The sequence below is a fragment of the Ursus arctos genome, unplaced genomic scaffold (genome assembly GCF_023065955.2).
Source record: "Ursus arctos isolate Adak ecotype North America unplaced genomic scaffold, UrsArc2.0 scaffold_13, whole genome shotgun sequence".
In the NCBI taxonomy this organism is placed as follows: domain Eukaryota; kingdom Metazoa; phylum Chordata; class Mammalia; order Carnivora; family Ursidae; genus Ursus; species Ursus arctos.
Window position 1 is genome coordinate 44,108,798 of NW_026622797.1, and position 16,064 is coordinate 44,124,861.

At 39.7% G+C, this 16,064-nt stretch overlaps 1 protein-coding gene across 10 annotated transcripts in view; it reads right to left on the reverse strand.

Annotated features, from left to right (window-relative positions):
* DSE (dermatan sulfate epimerase) overlaps positions 1 to 16,064 on the reverse strand; it is a 145,447-nt gene that overhangs the window by 46,529 nt on the left and 82,854 nt on the right. For 7 of the 10 annotated variants that reach the window (XM_026489228.4, XM_026489226.4, XM_057311126.1 and 4 more), the window contains one exon: positions 6,363 to 6,831. In XM_026489228.4, coding sequence (XP_026345013.2) covers positions 6,363 to 6,831 — 469 coding nt within the window. Of the gene's footprint in view, positions 1 to 6,362; positions 6,832 to 16,064 lie in introns of those variants that run through there. The other 3 variants (XM_026489232.4, XM_044380336.3, XM_026489233.4) reach the window with 3 other exon arrangements.

Sequence of the window (16,064 nt, forward strand, 5' to 3'; positions counted from 1 at the left end):
TTCCCCCACCCCCCTCCCCTCTGAAGCCCCCAGTTTGTTTCCCAGAGTCCACAGTCTCTCATGGTTCATTCCCCCTTCTGAACAACAGAGTTTAAAACTCTGTGCCAGGTACATAACGCTAAGAGCTCTACATGCGCTATCTCATTGCATGGGAAGGATCATCCACATTTTAGAGATGAAGACACTGACGTTTACAGAGGTTAAAAGACCTGCCGAAGGATGCATGGCAAATAAAATGGCAGAGTCAAGGCACAGGCTCTTCTCTGCCTCCAAAGACCACCACACGAGCCCACTGCCCAGGGTTTACAAAGCTTAGACAAAAGCCTGTTGCCTGGAAATGCACACAGGATGACTAGACACTATCAACCAGAGCTGAACGTATTCTTGTTGTTACAGTCCCATCTTCAATCTCTGAAATGCATTCATCTCTTCATATCATTAAGTAAAATAGACTCAACTGTACCTTTCATAAGCGATTCAGGATCTGTAGTGTTTTCTAATAATCATTTGAGTGAGTTTTTTTGCTTCCTTTGCTTGTTTTTAGTTATAGATCACTGCAAGAACTTCCTGACGAGTGTAACGGCATCTATCACGAGCTTGAGTAAGATACTCCATGTACAGGGAGGCTGCCTGATATGTATGCAAGATTCTACTGAAGGATTAAGCTAGACTAGGAAAAAAAGTGGCCTGAGGCTAAACCACAGATCCATCCCTTCCAGCTCCACTTGTATCTCAATGAACTTCACTTTGGAGATGCTTTATCCAGGGATGCTGCAGTATTCATTCACTGGACAGAAATCTACTTAATGCCGTGCTCAGAGGTGGAGGATACATGCACGAGCTAGAGCCACCACCCTGCTTTTAGTCTGGTCTGGCACAAAAAAACAGCCTTATTGGGCGCGTGGGTGGCTCAGCCAGTTAAGAATCTGCCTTCGGCTCAGGTTATGATTCCAGGGTCCTGGGATGGGAGCCCCAGATTGGGCTCCCTGCTCACTGGGGAGTCTGCTTCTCCCTCTGCCTCTGCCCCTCCCCCCTGCTTGTGCACGCACTCCCTCTCTCTCTAATAAATAAAGAAATAAAATCTTAATTAAAAAAAAAAACAGCCTCGTGCAACCCATCACATATGCACTGTAGGGATGTTCATGAGACTGTTGTGAAGATTCTTCACAAAAAACAGGAGATATTCCTGTCTGATATCTGGGTCAAGAGTAGTAGTTCTATAGAATAACTGATCTGTTTTTGATGCCATGGACACTGCACACTTCAAAACTTACTGAGCTTACTCTCTTGATAGCTAAAAAACGCAGGGCCCACTTTGGCCCACTTATGGTCTGTGAGATGTAACATTTTGGCAACTGTCTCATTCTTAATTCAGCTCTGATGTCCCCAACCTTTTTTTTCCCTTTTCTTTTTCACCTACTTTTAATTTTAATCTTGTATTTTGTTTCCTTAATCTTCTGGGGGAAACACAGAGTAGAAATAAGTAAATAAAAATATACATATGAAAATTTTAGGAAAGTAGAGTAATATGTGCTGACTCCCAAAACTCCAAAAATTTATTTTAGGTATCTCTTTTAAATCTCTACTAAGAACTGCTTTTATTATTTTCCTAAATTAAAGTTTAATGTTTTTTTGGAGGAGGGGAGCTAATGGAGAATATTTTATTTACACATGAGACTATCCCCATATGCCAACTGACATATGCAGACCTTACTTTAGCGACTTGGTGACATTATATAAAAAGTGAATTCATGTTAAGTGAATTAAAATGCATTTCCTGTTGTTACCAGCTCTCAACTTATGGTCTCAGCTCATTAAGCTTTCTTCAAGTGGCTGCATATTAAGTTCTAATCAAGCCTTAATATAAAATACAGAGCCAACTGCTGCCCAAATCCTAGTTCTCCTTTGGAAGATAAGATCTATAGGGGACCAAAGAAAAGGTATTCATTCAAAGGTTGAAGACATTTTTGGTGATGCTGAAAATGATTTGCCTCTTTATATGTAAGTTAAAATGATATCTTTTTAAATTTGATTTTTAGAACTAAGTTAAGAACAAGCTTAAATTACCATTAATTTTACTGTTAGAAAGAACATATAAGCCTTAGCAGAAGTCAGAAGAACAAAGGAGTGCGTGAGTGAGGATGTGACATCTCTGCAAAGGCAGACACAGACACAGCACACAGACAGGACCCATCTTTCTGTGGTGCTCGATCATTGGGGTGCTGGGAGATACATGGCAGTGTAACGCTAAAAGAAAGAAGTTTTGCATGCTGTTGTTTTTCAATCGCTACCATTCTCATGATCAATCTTCCAGATTCCCTTTCTACTTTGCAGTACGTGGCATATAAAATGGACACCTAACAGGATCAGTATAATCAGACATTTTCCTTTCACTTTTCTTTTACAATGGCCCAAGAGCCTTCAGTAAGTGAATATCTTAGACGTTACCTTTTAGCTCTTTACTTATAAAACAGTCAAATGAGAAATGAACCATATTAATAAATTTGTATGCATGTATATCTCAGATGTACTTCTTTTTAATACCAGACAAAACACACATCACTGTCACATTCCACTAAGCCTTTTTCATTGGTGTTACCATCAGAGTCTTATAAGCCTTAAAAAAGAGCCCTCGGGAGCATCACTGAGCATTTTAACGGAACAAAGCCAAAAGGGAAATTTTGTGAGTTAAACAGATGTTCTAGGTTAGAGAGGCATTTGAACAAAGATGAGTAAAATCTCCAAATAAATCCCAAATACTATTTCCTTAGAGCCTACATATAATTAATTATAAGCCAAACAGGGTCTAAGTACTGAGCAAATAACAGTAACAATACTTATCATTAATGTCATTATTCTTCTGTATCAAAGGTGACAGGAACTGTGCTGAGTACTTTCCAGTATCTTGTTTTATCCTCGTAAGGAGGCTGTGAGGGAGAGACTGCTGCTATTGCCACATTACATATCAGGGCGCTAAGGCACAGACAGATGAAGAACATTTGTCTGAAATAACACCGCTGAACAGTGGCAAGCTGGGATTCAAATCCAGGCGGTGAGACTCTGGAGCTAGGACTTTTCTACCGCACTACAGTACAGCACAATACAGACCTTTAAGTCATGAATGAAACTGATGGAACCTCTCATTAAGCGATCCTTACGCTCATATCTGAGAAGAGGGCACAGCCCTAGCTTAGGTTTCAAAAACCTCATGTTTGCACTCCTCACTCTAGGGGCGACTTATACAATTTCTGGGCTATCGCTGCATCTTTGAATCCCCGGTAGCCAGCCTAGTTCATGACATACAATAGATACTCAATAAAAGTTACTTGATTGAATAAGTGAGTAAACACAATTCAGTCATTGGTTTTAAAAGTAGAAATGCCCTTCAAGGAAAATGACAAATGTAGTCTGATAAAGCCACTGTAGGAAGCTTTCTAAAAAACAAATCTATGATATTAATTATTGATCTCTTTGGTAAATAAGAGCTAGCTCTTTCTGTTCTCTGAAACCAATATAGGTGAACTATATCCTAAAACAGTGACAACATCCACAATATACTTCTCTGTGCATTGTGGGAACATATGATTTAGTTGACTTAAACAGGGATAGCTGAATTATAAAAAGATTTAAGTTGTCAAAAGGTGATTATGTTCAACTACAAATTTAAATGAAAATACAAGAGTCTAGGAGTTGGGTGTGGTAGATTTTAAGAAGTTAAAATTTCCAGGGTGCCTGGGTGGCTCAGTTGGTTAAACATCTACCTGTCTTCGGCTCTGGTTATGCTCTCAGGGTCCTGGAATCGAGTTCGGCATCAGGCTCCCTGCTCAGTGGGGAGTCTGCTTCTCCCTCTCAATCTGCCCCTCCTCACCATTTGTGCTCTCGCTCTCAAATAAATAAAATCTTTTTGAAAAAAATTAAATTTCCATAAAATCACTTAAAAGTAGAACCTAGTAACAGTACTTGCCAAGAAAAAATGTTCCAGTAGTTCTACTTTTTCTGCTAATAAGATCACTTCTGGCACTAGAAACCAGATGTAAAGGTAGATTTTCCATTTCTGCCCTTCAGCTTCAAGAGAAAGAAGTCCACTGTTTAGCTCTATTAAATCACAGCCTGACTTTTCAGTGACCAGATAACAGCATGGAGTTATACCTATTTTTACCAATCCTGCCATTAATAAAGTACTAGTCCTCTGGCAAATTTATACATACTGCCAATAACCAGTAAATCTCAACTTGTAGAAACAATATGGAAACTACCACTTTTGTTTGAAGTTATTTAATTTTCCCTTCTTTTATCCTAGGAGTCTAATCCTCTCTAATGACAGTATTCATTTAAGCTGGCATTTATACTCCTGATGAATGCTTTATGTTATAACGTTTGACCTGGTTTTGTGTAATTCTCTTTATGTTATTGTATTTGTGTTAAAAAAAAAAAAATCTCCATGAAACAACGGTACTTCCCAGTTAGCTACTCTGTTATTAAGTGAAATAGATGCTTTTTACAGGAACTCTTCTCTGGGACATTTTCATCAGTACCTTAATCTGACAAATTAAACTTTGCTATCTAAAAAGGGACTTTAAAAGAAAAAGTAGCTTTGAAGACAGCGGAGATTTTTTTCCTAAAGTATGTAATGGTTGCCATTTTTAACCAATTACACAATATCAAGTAATTATAACATTTGATAATACATTCTTGTAGTTCAAGTATCAAATAAATTCTCATACACCTTTTATTTTCTTTCTTGGTGTCAGAAATAGAGTAAAATCAGTTAATTAGAATAAAAATCAGAAACTACTGCATACATGGCTCAATTTTGAACCAAAGCAAATAAAAAAGTTCTTTTCAACCTGAAGTATTATAAACTTCAAAATGATTATATATATCTAACAGCAAGTCTTTTTTTTAAAGATTTTATTTATTCATTAGAGAGAGAAAGAGAGAGCTCAAGCAGGGGAAAAGGCAGAAGGAAAGAGAGAAGCAGACTCCCTGCTGAGCTGGGAGCCTGATGCAGGGTTCCATCTCAGGACCTGGAGATCATGACCTGAGCCAAAGGCAGATGTCTAACCATCTGAGCCACCCAAGCACCCCACAGCAAGTCTCAAAAATTCAGCTCTGGTATGGATTTAATGCCAACTTTTCCATAATCTTCTTCACTAGTAAATTCCAGAAAATCCTTCACTCTATAAGCAAATAGCATTCTTTATCATTTTGGCAGAAATTTAGGAAAAATTAAATTCTGTTACCATACTGACAGAACTCAGGAAAGTTGCGAACTATCATTCTTTACTCCTGTGTTACGTGAGATGTAACTCATCACAGCATTAAATGCATTCACTGATTTTTCTAAGCATTTAAAAATGAGCTCTTTATAGCCCTATAAAAAAGAAGCTTCTGTAATTTTAAAAGGGTATTTGTAATTTTTTGGTGCAACTATACCATGAATATGTATTAAAACACAATTTGGATAAGAATACCCACAGAGGGGCGCCTGGGTGGCAGAGCAGCTCAGGGTGTGATCCCGGCATTGTGGGATGGAGCCCACATCGGGCTCCTCTGCTATGAGCCTGCTTCTTCCTCTCCCACTCCCCCTGCTTGTGTTCCCTCTCTCGCTGGCTGTCTCTATCTCTGTCAAATAAATAAATAAAATCTTTAAAAAAAAAAAAAAGAATACCCACAGAATCCCTCATCAACCCACCCCATATCTTTTTGGAAGTAGGTAGACATACTCATTATAAACAAATAAAATAACTTTAAGCTAATCAAAAAGGGACAGCAAGTTTGTTTCCAAATCTTGGAATATCTGAAGATAAATTACTATGCAGTTAAAATCCCTCACATAATTATACAATAGGTTTTCGTACAGGTTTGGACAGTTTGGTAGTTACTGGATAAGATCTTGTTTATAAATTGCCAGTTAATCCTATCACAATCCTTTTAAGCTCCTAATTGTCATAAAATTTAAATAAACCTTAATTAGCTAAAATCTCTTGCTGGCAGAGGGTTTTAACCACTTGGGGGTCAATAAGAACCTAAAGCCAGATGACCGTAATACATGCTTGTTAAACAGGGAGGAAAGTATTCTCAACAATCAAGATAACAGTATTTACTCAATGCAGCAAATTATGTTTTCTTTGGCTAGGTTGTATCTACATATTTTCCTGCGAACTTTAAACACGGACATTACTGGGTCTTTTGAAACTATGGCTCATTCATAAGCCTCTAACACCACAACAAACAAGGAACCCCTCCCCTTCACTCACACACGTATGTGAAAATCTGGCCTCTAAGATTTCATCTGAGTATAAATTCATTTCTTGAAATTGCAGAGTTAATACAGTAAGAAGAAAAAGACAAAAATCTACCAACTAGGCTGAGCTGCCATCCTCTCCATGTAGTCTTTGGCCATGTCTCGGGCTTCAAGGTTCTCAGGATACAGCACGCAAAACATTGCCAAGGCGCCCAAGTTGTTGCCGTAAATTTCATTCCAGCGGGCGCTATATTCCTTGGGGTCCCACGGAGGGAGGTATTCCAAGGGGCTGGACAGCATGGTGTGCACGGCCTCAGTGAGCCGGGCGGCAATGTGCTCATGGGAGCTGGCCGCCCTGAGCTGGAGCTCCGCCACCTCTGTCCTGGAGAAGTATAGCATTGGGTGGCTGTCATAGTTGGCATTGGTGAAGGGAATCATGACTTCTGGGTTCTCGTCAGTGATATAAGACGACACAAAGCAAAACAAATATATGAAAAACACACTGGGAGCCCCCCGTGTGTGAGTCCTCATCGTGGCATCAGATCTCCAAATCTCCAAGGCAGCCAAACCATCTTCGAAAGATCCTACGGGAGGAAAAAGAAAAGGGGATGTCAACCAGGGGAACATGACAAAGTAGGAAAGACAAACTTGCTTACTGGGAGAAGGTAAAAATATTAAAAGCTGAAGCTTATGAATTTAGATTTTTTAAAAAAATACAACAAAAATTTGAACCAGGAAGGGACTTACTAAAACCTAATAATTTAGTCACAGGAATAAAAAGTACAACATAAGGAACACGGTCAATGATATTATAAATAGTGTTGTACGATGACAGAGAGTAGCTATACTTATGGTGAACACAGCATAATGGACAAACTTGGCAGATTACTACGTTGTACACCTGAAACTAATATAACATTGTGTGTCAACGATACTCAAATACGGGTGCCTTGGTGGCTCAGTCGTTTAAGCGTCTGCCTTCAGCTCAGGTCATGATCCCAGGATCCTGGGATGGAGTCCCGCATCGGGGTCCTTACTCAGTGGGGAGCCTGCTTCTCCCTCCCCCTCTCTCCCAACCCCTCATTCATGTTCTCGCTCTCTGATAAATAAAATGTTTTTAAAAAACCAAACTCAAATAAAAAAATCTAATAATTTTATTGTCAAGTAAACACGATACTTCAAACATGTATTCATTGAGGAAAACAGAACTTTGGACTTGGGGAAACCATGTAAGATTTGTTCAAGTAGGGAAGACAGACCCTCCTTGGCATTTTTCTCATGTTTTAGAATTCAAAAAAGTTTAAATCTTACAGTATTTTTTTAGGCATTAACATGAAAACCACAATAACCAAAAGCTGGTGGTGAAATCTTGTCTGGGAATCTGAATGGAAATTAGGAAAAAAGAGAAAATCCTGTCTTTCTTAATTATAGGCTCCATTACTCTGGCTTCTCCTGGCTTCCTAACATTCTGCATTCTGAAGCAGGGATTACGATCAATACATCTATAAGAGTGTAAGCAGACAAATATTATGAGCAAGGCTATATGCTCTTTGTGTCAGCAGAAGGTGGGGACAGAGAAGACAAAAGCAGGGTAACCGACGGCCAAGCCCAGGCATTCCCTGGGCTGACATCAGCAGGCGTGTATTGAAAGGCCAGACATGGGGCTGCCGGGACTAGAAACGGACAGGCCTTCATTCAGAAAATAAAATCCCAGAATCAAAAGGCTGAAATAACACGTGTACATTTTCCCTTTATTATTTGAAACTGGTGCCTACTTTTTCATTTTGCACGTGGGATTTTGGTGTCATTCAGTAGGTCAGACACTGAAACCAAGCTCATATTTTCTTAACTGCTTAACTTTCTTAAAAATCCTTTTTTCAGTGGCACAGGTTAAAAGAACATATTTCAAATACAAGAATATTTTTTAAAAAGAAAAAAAAAACACAAAAAACACAAAAAACCTCAGCCTAGTCTACGTCCCACATCTGGGATAAAGCAGGCATAAAATCCCCCAGAGGAAAGTCAGGGAATTCTTAAAATTCTTCAGAGGGGAAAGGTTATAGAAAGCAGACCAGAAAAAGACAGTTTTATGTAAATAATGAACAGTAGTTTTCAATTATTAAAGAGAGAAACTGATGGAGAAAAATCAACCTCCCCAGCTGAACACAAACTATTTTTCTAATGAAAAGCTGCCTCGTCACATTCACAAGAAAGAAAACTGAAGATTTAACATACACTGGAGATCAGTCCACACTCTCAACTTGCTGTATCTCCAAAAGAAAGGCAATATGCAGCACTTATGGATGCTGCCATTAATTCTAGTATTCTTTATATTTCTGAATGTGTTTTAGACCATATGTGTATACACACACACACACACACACACACACACGAAATTTAAGGGCAGCAATTTTGCAAAGCATTTCAGATGTGTTTCAAGAGTCAAACTTGGGATTAATTTAAGAAAATTGGTATAGCCATGCTAAATAAAATATATAAAATAGAAATAACTCTTGGACTCTACTCATATTATGTCTAGCACCCAAAGCTGCAAGGCGGCTGGCTAGACCCTTCAAGGTCAGAGACCTGGCCAAAAGAAATAGTCCTCTGTGGTTATGTCTGAGAAGGGGTGTGGTCTCTGGCAACACAGAGACATGGCTGGGTCTAAAGTAATGCTGAGTCCCCACCACCCCGACCTCCACCCCGAGGTTTATTTTTTGCTCTTTTCACTGAACATTCATGCAAACAATTAAAAAAAAAAAAAAAAAGCCTGCCTATATTAAATCCCCCAAAGCCTAAGATTGGATGCAGTTATCAATGCAATTAACATTGCGGAGGGGTTTTAGGCACCCAAAGTGAGGATGACTTGTAAGTTTCTCCTTTAATTGACCACTACGTGGATAGTATTGAAGATCTTCTCTCAACTACCGTTTTTTTAAACCTGTAGCTCACGTTCTAGGCGCTTGTGGGAGGTTGGATTTTGGGGGGATGGGTGAGAACCCACAGGGAGACTGGAATTTCTGTCTCAGCTCCTGTACCAATATTCCCTAACGGTAGCTAAAGCCTGATTTGTTTTATTCTCTTCCTCCTCCCGTATGCATCCTGTCCTCCTACCCAGGTCCAGAGTCACTCAGGTGCTGGGGGCTGCTGCAGGAGGACTCATGCTGTGATCCCAGCCCCTTCTGCCACATCACTTCCCGTGACGTAGGTCATGCCTGAATATATTTAAAGAAGGGTTGCTCCTGAAGCACAGAACCTCATTAATGTGTTGATTTGGGAATCATGCCACCTTGATATGCCAACTATTATTGAAGGGTCCTTCATTATTGCTCCAAATTCACATGAGGGGGTCAGGGCAGCAAGACTGAGCTACCACACATTTAAGACATAAATTCTGGTTGGGATACCATGTGGGCCAATGAAGAACCCACAGAAATTCTACAGAACAATCAGGCACACAGACCACCTGGGAAGAAAGGGCCATAGCATTCACCATGTCCCAGAGTGTGTTGCCTTCCAATTATACTGAAGTCAACTCACCCAGCCTCCACCGCTCTCCCGAGATTAAGGCCTTTGTTGATCTATCCAAAAAGTTCACTTCTTCTGTATCTGGCACATACCTGTATCACGTGGAACCGTTTGGACTGTTTATATGCTGTGCCTCACAGAAGGTGGGACCACAGCTTCCTCTTTGCATCACAGGACTTAGCACTGTGCTCAACAAAGAAAAGGCAGCTCGTAGATGCTGACTAAGCCAAATTAACCCTTGGACTTAGGTCCTGGGGGAGTAGATACCATCACTAAAATGAGCAAGGAGAAACCTTATTCCCTTTATTTGAAGCCAAAGCAAGTTTTGAATTTTTCAGAAAAAAACGTCTGCTAGGAAACTAATAGAGGAAGATACTCATGAGGCCCAGAAACTTATGTAGCCTAAAAACTAATTTCAAAGAAAGAAAGTGAAGTCTAACCCAAACTTACTTTAGGCTGATAACCTAAAGGGAGACATCTACCATCTTAAATCTGTCCAGAAAATTACCCTGAAAAGCCCCCATTTCCAGTCTTTGGGTTTCCCCCATTAAAATTCTGCGCTCAGTACTCTGCATACCGCTCTGTAGAGAGAAGCTGCAATTAGGGAAAGGAGCGTTTCTCACGGTCATTTTAGGTGGACCACAGATGGACAGGTTTTATGCCAACTCATTTCAATGGGAAAACTATCACTGGTACATCTAACTAGACATTTCAACAGAGATATAAAGTTCCTGTTTAAGACACACTTACATTTAAAAGTTAAAAAAAAAAAAGTAAAAGGATAGGGCAAAAATTGTTGAAAGTGGTACTTGAATGACTGAAGTTTGGGAGATGCCGAAATGCTAAGTGAAACAATGGCCACTTAGTTTACCAGAAAGGCCAACTCTGGGGCGCCTGGGTAGCGCAGTCGTTAAGCATCTGCCTTCGGCTCAGGGCGTGATCCCGGCGTTCCGGGATCGAGCCCCGCATCGGGCTCCTCCGCTGGGAGCCTGCTTCTTCCTCTCCTGCTCCCCCTGCTTGTGTTCCCTCTCTCACTGGCTGTCTCTCTCTCACATAATAAATAAAATCTTTAAAAAAAAAAAAAAAGAAAGGCCAACTCTGCCTCTCCCACTGCCCCACCACACACACACACACACACACACACACAGAACAAGTCTGTACTTTCAGATGTCTGTGGCTGGTCTCTTAAGCCACTCTCCCTCTAGTTCATGTGTTGCAGACACAGCAGAGCACTGCCGGCTCCCCTCAATCTTCAAGTTGCACTTGGCCCCCAGCTCAAGAGCATGGCATTTTCAATATGGCAACATCATGGGCAATCCCTGGCAGCTGCCACTAATATTTCTCTTACACATAATTCAATTCTCAGGATGCTTCTGAATGACTCTATGGAGCCTCGTTTCCCCTAAAAGCCTTTCCTCTTCTCTTCCACTATAACGCATTAACTTTCCTTACCTAGTTTTCCTTCCATTCTTTTGTCTCACTCTACACAGCTCAGAAAGCAAAACGTTCCTAAATTTCTACCTAATCAATGAGTACAATATAATCATTTAAGGATTACCCTGTCACTACCAGATGATTGAGACAGCAATTTGATCATCCCCCTGCCTGAATGCCCTGCTTGTATCTGCAGCAGTCCAAGTTTGACAGTATGCTTAGGCCAAGCCAAATAATACAAAAAGTATTTAACAAGATGCCCGAATTCTAATTATTTTAAATAGGTCCTCACGAAGTAACAATAAGCCTAAAATTATTTTGCTTTAATCCTGGTTCCAACAATCCACGGCAGCTATTTATTATGACTGCCGACACACAGAAATTTTGGTGAAATGCTTTTCCCATATTTGATCTTTTACTTTGCAATAACTTGATGTGACAAACAGTATTAAGAGTTAGTGTCCACTGATAGTCTAACAGTACCTTAGAGACAGAACTAGAACCCATTCTCTTAAATCCTAAGCCAACATTCTTTTCTTCAACCAAATTTTTAACAATATTCGGTGACATTAAAGTTCCCATTTTTGCCATCCTTAGACAAAGAAAGCACAGAAAGAATATGCTCAGAAGGAAAAGAACTGAAAACTAGACTAGTAACATCAAGTTTCAAAAATGAAGGTTTCCAAATGGTCTGGGACTGTTTAAAAATGAACATATGGTAGCACAAAAGTTCTTTCAATTTCCCTGGCTTTAGAAAATATAGAAAGTATAAGGATCAAAGAGTGACATTACCCTGAAGAAAGTAAAACACGCCCCAAATTAAGATGGATTAAAAACACTCTTACATCTTGCGTCAAGTCTAAGGAGCACAGCATTATGATGAACACTGAGCATGGACAGAAGAGTAAATCCCTGCTCTGCTGTCTGCTAGTTTTGATCAACCGATTTCTGCTCTCAAAGCCTCCATGCTCTCATCCATAAAACGATCCCAACTTCACGGGGTGATTAAATATTATGTGATGCACTTAGCACAGAACCTGACATAAAGAGCTCTATAAATATTTTTAATAAAAGGGAGGAAGTTTCAGACATGCAAGATTATATTAACCTATCCATAATATATTTTTTTTGAAAGAAACGAAATATAAGCAAAAGAAGGAGAATCACAGATGTTAAGTGCCTGGGCAAGGTCATGCCACTTGTTAGAAACTCCGATGAAGCTCAAACACAATGCTCTGGACTCTTTAACACATCATTCATTAGTAAGCTCAACACTCACTGAAAAGAAAGCACATAACCCTTGAGATTTTTCAAGTATTTGTCAGGGCCCTCAAAGAAAAGAATAATGATTAAATAAATGATATCTGAGTTTGATTGCCTCCCAAGGCCCATAATTCTTGGTGTATAAAAGGTGACTGCTTCTTGCTGTATTCTTTCAAAAGGCCCAGTGATACAACAGGGGCTGGAAAATAAAATCGCTGGCTGGAGAGTGTTTCTTAGTAATAAATTTATATGACTGAAGGGTACATGAGTACTTGGGAGATATCTGCTGCCCCTGGCTGAGCCGATAAGGTAACCTCAAGGGTCTGGAGTTGGCTCGGGCAATGTCATCAGTATCCCAGCTGATCATCCTGGGATATGTTATCTGATGTTAATAAAACTAAAACCCTCCTCGCCCAACATATATAAAACCAGAATGTCAGTGCATTCATTTACAAGAAATACAAATATCAAGCAGATTGGGAAATATTTTCTAGCTTCATCAGAGACCCCCACAGGTAGTAAAATTATTAGATAATTGCCTGGTGAGGGGCCCTGGGCTTGGGGTAACTCAACCAGTCAAGACCACCGCCGTAACTTGCTTGAAAGGAGGTTGTGTTGTCAGCACCTGTCAGATGGCCTCCGGATATCATTAAAAACAAAAATTTTTAAATTGAACTGTAATGATATTTAGGAAAGAAGAGCAAAATGTACATACCCCACAGCTCCTGCCACCACCCCCACCAAGTTCAGCTCAAGAGTACCTGTTCCTGTTTGCCCAAGGCAATGGACAGGCCCAGTAGTCAGTTACCTGAAGTTAAATACTTCTCACACTACAACTGGAAGTGCCCATATCCATGAAGGGCTAAAACAGTCCTGCAAACCGGACAACAGAATGCCCCTGACTTCGGATCCTCTTCCCTGGAAAATGTATAGGCGCTGTAGAAGTTAGCAACTATGACTCCACTGAAACCCAAGTTACCTCGCCTTTAGGCCTCCAATCAGGTTTCGGGCAAACTCTGATGCCCTGAGAGCACTAACATACCTTAACAGAGCTGCACATTTCCTTCTCTGATCTATTTTAGGATTTAACTCTCGGAGAAATCTATTTTCAAGTATTTGAGAAACATCTTGCTGTGGTCTCACACATACCACCTCACTGTTTCCACATATTTTAACTAAGGGAATGTACATATTTTTAAAGTTCTCCTTACTTTTTCTATTTCGATTTTATTAAATGGATAATTAGGATACTTTTTTGGAAAATAATTTTACCTCAATATCAAAGTAAAACCTTATATGTCCTTGGTAAATTTCTGTAGTGAAATAAATCTAACATTATTCTTACATACATCAAATCCTAAGAAAACATATGGTTTTGGTACTACACAATCGTTTGCTAAAATTATACTCCCTGATGTGTAAAGCCTGTAGACTCAGCCAAAAAAGCATATTTTAAAAACCAAGGGCTCTTAATCAAAATGAAAGTTCCTTCTACTGAGGGTTTATTGTTTTCCTTATTTAGGGTGAAATGAAATATATCTCCCCAAAAAGTCATTTCCAAACAAAAATCCACAATATGAAATTATAGCATATGGAACCCCCAAGAATTTATACACACTACTGAGGGAGTAATTACAACCCTGAACCCACACGGCAAAACCACACTGTGTATAATAATGGTGCTTACCACCTTCACACTCAACATTGGAGAAACTTTAAGTTAGGTTTGTAAGTTAAGTGCAGCTCTGTGCAGTCCAAGACCATTTCTGTATTGCTCCTGGGAAAGTTTTTTATGAAGATAACACATTTTCTCACAATGTAATCTGAAGCTCACTTCTTTCCTAGACCAACAATGGTAACCATATAACTTCCTTCTAGGAGAAGAATGGTTAACCTAAATGATGTTTAAAATGAAGGCTCCATCTCCCATTCACCAGAGGACTACTTGAAGAAGTACTTTAGTGGCTATCAAACTGAAGGCTTCACTTAGTGGCAGAGTTCTTCCTGGTGAACATTACTACGAATCTAAGAACCATTAAGATCCAGCTTTCGGGGCGCCTGCCTGGCTTACTCAGTAGAGCATGCGACTCTTGATCTTGGGGTCATGAGTTCAAGCCCCATGTTGGGCATAGAGCTTACTTTAAAAAATAAATCGAAGAAGGTATTGCCTAAAAAAAGAATGAGTAAGATTCAGTTTCTGAGAGCGTGGCTGTCTTATAGAAAATAGAAAGGAAGTAAAATCTGTACTTTCACGGAGGCAAAGAATAAGCAGGGTAGAGGTGTGGTGGGGGGTCTACAAAGTCACTGAGGAGATCAATAAAGCAGCTAATTTTGCTTAAAAAAATGTTTAAAAGAGGAAATGGAATGGTTATTATACTTTCTAAGCTCTAAGTAAATTCTAGTTTATCTAGCAGCCTAACAATTGGACACCTTCTAATTGGTATCTCTTTATTACAATTTTAATTGATTTTCTTAATGATGGTGTTAGAATACAATATGCTAAAGTATTTTCAAAAATTTTTATTCTGGAGATGCCTGCGTGGCTCAGTCAGTTAAGTGTCTGCCTTTGGCTCGGGTCATGATCTCAGGGTCCTGCTCCGCAGAAGTCTGCTTCTCCCTCTCCCTTGTGTTCTCTCTTTCTCTCTTTCAAGTAAATAAGTAAAATCTTTAAAAAAAAAAAATTGGGGGCAGTGCCTGGGTGGCTCAGTTGGTTATGCATCTGCCTTCAGCTCAGGTCATGATCCCAGGGTCCTGGGATCGAGTCCCACATCCTGCATCTGGCTCCCTGCTCAGCGGGGAGCCTGCTTCTCCCTCTCCCCTTGCTCCTTCCCTACCTCATGCTCTCTCTTTCTCTGTCAAATAAATAAAATCTTTAAAAATAACAAAATAAATAAATAAAATTGTTAAAAAATTTTTTATTCTGATACTATTTTCAGATAAGATAATGTTGAATATAATTAAGTATACTTCATTTTGGTATTCCACAGCTTTTAAAAAGTAATTTTTTAAAGATAATTAAAATTTATTTATTTGTCAGAGAGCACAAGCAGGAGGAGTCAAAGGCAGAGGGAGAAGCAGCCTCCCTGCTGAGCAAGGGGCAGGATAGGGGACTTGATCCCAGGACCTGGGATCATGACCTAAGCTGAAGGCAGATGCTTAACCAACTGAGCCACTCAGGTGTCCCTAAAGGGTAGTAATTTATGCACATTAAGTTTTCCAATGCATTGTTTTCCAGAACTGGAAGATCAATTTCCCATCCATGTCAGGGGTAAGTATTTCTTGTAAATATTAATTAATTAATTCAGCTATGTATTGAGCAGCTATTAAACCCAGGAACCATGCTAGGCATAGGAATAAAAAGTAAACAAGAAAAATTATGCTCTGCCCTTAATTATAGTATAAAAATCTAAGAAAATGATGTTTCTGTTTTTTTTAAAGGACTTATTTATTTGAGAGAGAGAGAGAGAGAGAGTGTGTGTGTGTGTGTGTGTGTGTGTGCATAGGAGTGTGAGTCAGGGGAGGAGCAGAGGGAGAGGCAGAGGGACAGAATCTCAAGCAGACTCCCTGCCAAGAGCGGAGCCCCACACCGGTC